The sequence below is a fragment of the Anolis sagrei genome, chromosome 6 (genome assembly GCF_037176765.1).
Source record: "Anolis sagrei isolate rAnoSag1 chromosome 6, rAnoSag1.mat, whole genome shotgun sequence".
Classification (NCBI taxonomy): Eukaryota; Metazoa; Chordata; class Lepidosauria; order Squamata; family Dactyloidae; genus Anolis; species Anolis sagrei.
In genome coordinates this window covers 26,188,667-26,195,235 of record NC_090026.1, presented here as the reverse complement: position 1 = coordinate 26,195,235, position 6,569 = coordinate 26,188,667, and the positions used below count along the sequence as shown (strand labels likewise).

At 36.4% G+C, this 6,569-nt stretch overlaps 1 protein-coding gene across 1 annotated transcript; it reads left to right on the top strand.

Annotated features, from left to right (window-relative positions):
- The first annotated feature begins 972 nt into the window (after positions 1–972).
- LOC132778041 (olfactory receptor 10C1-like) lies at positions 973–1,896 on the top strand. The gene has a single exon (XM_060780649.2). The coding sequence runs from the start codon at positions 973–975 to the stop codon at positions 1,894–1,896; it is 924 nt and encodes a 307-aa protein (XP_060636632.2).
- Positions 1,897–6,569: the final 4,673 nt, after the last annotated feature.

The window sequence follows — 6,569 nt, the reverse complement described above, 5'->3', positions numbered from 1 at the left end:
TTCCCATGAACAGACAGCTTAATATTTTAGAGCAATCACAGGTCTCTTAGTAAAAGTCTTGAGGTCCTCAAATACAACACACCAGACTTCAAAAGTTTGCAAATCTCCCACATTTTTAATTCACAAAGGGATATAGGAGTTATTTTTCTATTACAGTCAATTGTTTTGGTTTTTTTCCCCAATGCTTAAAGTAACCAGATGCTATTTCAAACTGGTTGTAAAATTGTAATTACTCTTGAAGTACTGCTAGGAATTTCCAATGTGATCATGTAGCTTATTATTTGATGAGGCAAAGCATGGTAGTTATGGAATCATACTTGTATGTATGTAGTGCAAAATTTACTCAAGTCTTGAGCTGAAAGTGACAAAGTATACAGATTTGGGTGGTTGGGGAGCCCTCAGCCTAAAACAGAAATGGATGAATAGAATTGTCCCTAAACCAATCTGAAGACTTCAGGGAATTTGTAAATAACACCAGACCTAGTACTTAAAACCTAAACTACATAACTTGTAGCTCACGTTTAAATCAAATTAGTCATCAGACTGCCAGGGAGGGAACAACTTTAATCCCATCTTCCCTGTTCTATACTTAGAATGCTGATGATATTTGCCCTTATTTTTCATTGGTTTCATGTTTGTGACTTCTTCTGATGCAATAATTAAACAGCATGTGTGCTTGTGTTTTTTTAATGCTGCTTTTGGGGGGTTATTTTATAGAGTGAAGATTTCCATATATAATGAACTAGAAAAAGAAGCTAACCTATAAAATAAAAGCAAGAAAATTCAAATGATTTCTTCAACTTCAAGAATATGTTTAATCAAGAAGTTATATTATTGATCAGCAGAAAAAAAGTGATTCCTAAATTGTTAAGCAACTCTATGTGAAAATAAAGCAAAAGGGGAAAATGACTCTAGAAGAATAAATTGTGAAATAAATGGTCAAAGAATTTAATTAAGATATGCCATGGAAATATGAGTATGGAAGAAAATGCCACAATTCTGTCTGGATTTATACTTGTGGGGTTTAATGAAACTCACCAATTTCATTTTTTAATCTTTGCATTATTGTTGTTTCTGTACATAATCACCTTAATGACAAATACTATGATTATTCTAATAGTAAAATCTGACCCTGTGCTTAGCACACCTATGTACTTCTTTCTAATGCACTTGGCCTGCTTAGAGGCTTGCTATATGTCAGTCATCATCCCCAAACTATTAGAAAATTTAATGGTGAAACCTAATGTCATTTCCTTCCTGGGATGTGCTGTGCAGATGTTTCTCTTCCTCTTTTTTGGGGTAGCTGAATGCTTTCTGCTGGCTGCAATGGCATTTGACAGGTATGTTGCCATATGTTGCCCTTTGCGTTACACAACAATTATGAGCAGGAATATTTGCTGGAAGATGGTAACTGGTTCATATGTCTGTGGGACTGTCGTTGGGCTCGTCCACACCACTGTCACATTTAGCTTGCCATTTTGTGGTGTGTCCATAGACCACTTCTTCTGCGAGGTGCAGCCATTGTTGGAATTAGTCTGTGGAGACACTTTCCTAAATGAACTTCAAGTCATTGGGGTGGCTCTGATGGCCATAATGCTACCTTTCCTGCTGATAATTCTATCTTACATTGGTATTATCTTCACTATCATCAGAATGCCAGTCTTGGAGAGCAGATATAGAGCTTTCTCCACCTGCTCTTCACATTTAATAGTGGTTGTCCTCTTTTATGGAACAGCTAGTTCTATGTATTTAAAACCCAAATCCAGCTATTCTCCACCAGTGGACAAGCTTTTATCATTTTCTTACACTGTTGTAACTCCTCTGTTAAATCCTATTATCTATAGCCTTAGAAATAAGGAAATCCAGGCATCCCTGAGAAAGTTATTGAAAAAATGAATGCTGTCTCAACAAAAAAGTAGATAGATGTTTGAATAAGTATATTGTGGTAAAATAAATTTTGAAATGACCTCATTGTTGGGATCAATGCTTTTATATGGGTTGTACTGTAAAGCCTTTGTATAACCAGTATGAATTGTAAAATTCCTATGGACCAACCAGTTAATGTATTAAATCATATTTATTGATGCAACAATGAAGTGTTTTACTGAACTACAAAAAATATTCTGTGTTACTATAGTAATTGTTGTTGCTGTGTGCCTTCATGTTATTCCCGACTAATGGTGACCCTAAAAGTGAAGAGACTGAAAGAATGCAAATTGCACAAGGTAACCCAATGTGCTTCCACAACATAACAGCAATCAAGGCCAAGGCCAAGGCCTGGTGTTTCTCCCTAATTTGTTGCCAGTCATGGGTCGGGAAGGACCACTACCTGGTATTTAGCTCTCACCAAATCTAACACACACTCAAAAGTTAAGCTATAGTTAATAGTTGCAAATTTAAACTGGTAACAGTTAATAAAGTTGCCCAAATTTGAACCCAATACATCGTGTGGTCTCCTTATTTCGGGGATTGGATGGCAAAGTAACCCAATGTGTTTCCACAATATAACAGGGATTCAGATACTGCTTTCTAGATTTATACTACAATGTTTAAACCCAATATTTGCTGAAATAGAAACATGGAAGAGAAAGAAATAAACTGCTCCAAACACATCAGGAAAGAATGGAATAATGTTTCCTAAAGGAAGAAGCAGCTTCGACCTGACATAGTTTAGGGCACTAGTGGGCAACTGTGACAGGCTAGGGAGATGCCCCTGCCTCCCCTTCACATCCTACTTTAATCCCCATTCCTCTCCCCATGGCATCTATGAACTTAACAGGACATGCCACCATGTTTTAAGCCATAATACATGTTTTGGCATGGGAGAAGACTTTTTCAACTAGAAATCACTTTTGATTTTAAAGAAGGAAGGAAGGGAAGGGAAGAAGAAAAAAGAGGGCATTTTCTTGGTTTATAATGATCTAGGGCTCTGGGATATGGTGAAAAATACTCCCATGTTCTTTGGAGAGCATGGCACAGGGGGGCGGGGGGCAATGTAGATAACAAATCAAATCATTTATTTCGGTCATTGACCAGCACAGGAAATAGAGTCACATTTTCATACAAACTTGGTATGTTTGGTACATTAAAAATATAAATATAACTACTGAAGTACAATACGTGTGAGGGAGCAGAAGGGAAGGGGAAACAGGGTAAAAAGCATACAATGCCCTGATCCATCACCAAATTGTAGATTCAGAGAAGAAGATTACTGGACACACAGTTAACTTTTGGGACTAGTCATTCCCTGATGGATTTTGTATGCTGCTGCACAGAACTTTGCAACATTGTAGGTTGTAGCTGAATTAATATCTGCAAATAGCAATGTAGATACTATTTAAGCAAAGTAGGGGGACTTAAAGTCAAAGAAATAGCCCTAGAGGCTGCATGCAACCCATGGACCACAATTTGCCCACCCCTTGTCTAGGACTTCAGTATGATTTAAGAGGCTGGTCTTATTGGAACAAAAGTGGAAACTTTACCCGAGTTCTTTGATTGACATTTGTATAACGTATTACAGCATGCTTCTTTGACTAGGACTATATCCTAAAGTAATTTCTCCTTTACTTCATCTTTGATGTGAATTAGGATTTATGTCTCTAAATATGAAATGCTTCATTGGTAATGTAATGTAATCTTGAAGAAGAAAAGATCTTAAGAAAAGATAATGGGAGATGAAACAGTTGTGATTTCATTGTGTTGGGTTTCTCATCATAGTACTTTTGTCTCTATGTTTTCTCACATTATCACCACTTGCTTTTGCCTCTAATCTAGATAGAGTCATATATTTCTTCCATAAAAACCTGTTATATCCTATATATCAGTTAGTATCCCTGACATGCTGGTGCGTTTCTGTTTGAATATGCATTTCAGTTTTCAAAAACAGAGAATGGGACTAACAACACACTATTGGCCCACTATATAATTTCACAAGACTTGTTTCCTCCAGATCAGTGGTTCTCAACCTGTGGATCCCCAGATGTTTTGATAAAATGGCTAAGATTTCTGGGAGTTGTAGGCCAAAACCCATGGGGACCCACAGGTTGAAAACCACTGCTCCAGATGGTCGACTACACAGAACCAAAGACACTGGAGAAATAATTATATTCCCTGTAATTATGCAAAAATACTGTAATTGAGATTTTTTCCATGTGGCAAAACAGTCAATCAATTTCAGATATTGACAAAAACCTACATAAGTTATGAAGCCTGCTATGAATAGCATTCCTGCAATTGAAAGCTGGATTGAGGGAAATTATTGCTAGGTGAGTGAATAATATCTCAGAACAAGATGAAGGGCAGAAATATGTTTTTCTTCTCCAATATTCAGTGGCTCCAAATATATCATATGCCTTCTTTGGTGGACATGAATGAAATTTTCAGTAGATTAGCAAGATATGATATGCTTTTCTTGCTGCTCTTGCTTGTTTCTTGTTTTCAGGCAATCAGCCCAACATCAAAGGGAAACTGGAAAGCAAAAGCACACAGATATAAAGATGGCTATTTTAAGCCAGGTGACTATGTTATTGGTGCAATTTTATCTTTGCTTACTATTGGGCTTCCTGAAGAATTCTTCAATACTTTCCCCATCAGTTATACTGAATATCCCTTTAAGTAAGTCCTTATAGAATGTGGTTGTGTATTTTCTATACTTAATAAGTAATGGGCAATGTTTCTAGATATTTTTAAATATAATTTGTAAAGGCATTTTGATTGTTTAACACATATTTAGTATAAAATTTATCAATTGTAGAATGGTAGTGTGAAAGACAAGTGCTGTATCAAAGTTGTAAAAATATAACCAATGCAAAACGGGTAATATAAGGAGTCATTAAAAAGTGCAATGGCAAAACTAATGACAAGACATTTTCAGCATGGTTTTCCATGTTTTATGTTCCATTTTCATGGTTGCAAAAAAATAATTTTTCCTGGATATGGGATAGAGTAGGACTGTTTTCAGCTCTATGTGGTTTGATCCATACTTTTATTTGCTTTTAGTAATTGATTTACTTCTCATTAGAGATGAAAAATAACAACATTTTAAAAAGTGATTAAAACATATTTTAAACCCTGATGAGAAAAATCCTGCACTGAAAATGAATAGAAATAAATGAGACTATATTATTTCCAATTTAGGGTTGTAAGTAAGAACTGCCAGCATGCCTTGGCTTTCATTTTTGCTGTGGAGGAGATCAACAATCACCCAGACCTATTATCCAATATCTCACTGGGCTTCCACATCTGCGACAACTTCTTTGAACCGAGATTCAGCTATGAAATAACCCTGTCCCTTTTTTCAATACAAAAAGAAAACATCCCTAATTACAGATGTGGAAGACCATACAAGATCCCTGCCGTTGTTGGAGCACTCAGTTCTGAAACCTCTACTCAGACGGCCACTATTTTAGGTCTCTACAAAGTGTCCCAGGTAGGTGTAGAAGATAAACAATAAAGTACAGCGTAGCTGTAGAAAAAATAAATCAAATGCTATTGTGTGGGCTGGCTCTACCGTGAGCAAATTTAGTGCAAAGAAATGACTGGTAATTGTAACTGATATAGCTCAGCTATCAAAGTGGATGTGTTCCTAGGCTTTCCCTCTTTAACAGGAAATTTTGGTATCAGATACAGAAGTAACATGGAAAGAAGAAGGGTAGAGTATTGCACCATGAAAAAGAACAGCTCAACACATCTCAGAACATTTTTTAAAGTCCAAAATTAAGAATATGCACACATGAATTGAAAGAAATGTAAGCAGTCAAGAAAAACTTGTACAAGGAAGCAAAAAAAAGTTAAACCACTTTATGAGCACTTGAAACTTTGTTCTAAATGCATCATGGAATATATTTTTCTTTTGCCAGCCTCCAGTTGTATTCCCAACATGTTGGGAATAACTGATGAGACAGACTTCTCTGCTGCTTCATTTTACCTGTGTTTTCCTATTCAGTAAGGGAATCCAGAAGCAGTTACTGGTTATCATGCCTGTGGTGGACAGGAGAACACAGTTACACTAGAAGAAGAAGAACTTTATTTTTCTACCTCGCCTCCATCTCCCCGAAGGGACTTGGGGCGGCTTACATGGGGCCAAGCCCAAGGCAACATACAATTAAAAACAAAACAGTAAAATATTAAAACAACATAAGAATAACACCATCATAAACAATAAAACGAGCATCATAAGCAACAACATAGATACTTCAATGTTGACATGCAGATGCACTTCTGCATGCTAATATTGAATGGCTGTGTTTGTAGAAACCTTCTTCATTTTTTCAATACTGGTTCTGCTAAAAAATAATATTCTGGGTAGTTTTATTCAAAGGGAAGAGTGAGTTGCTTCAGAACCAACCTGTCTGTTCTATAGTACAGTGAACCTGAAGGTGGGCAATAGTATCGATTGGATACTTTATTACCTTAGGTAATAAAGGGTTCGGGATAAACTCTGGATATGCTACTAAATGCAAAGATGTGTAAGTTTGGAGGAAGTAGTATCTTTCCAGAGTATTAGTGCCATTTTTCATCCTTAGATAAGCTTATTTTCAGAACCAGGCAACTATAGATAACTAGCACTT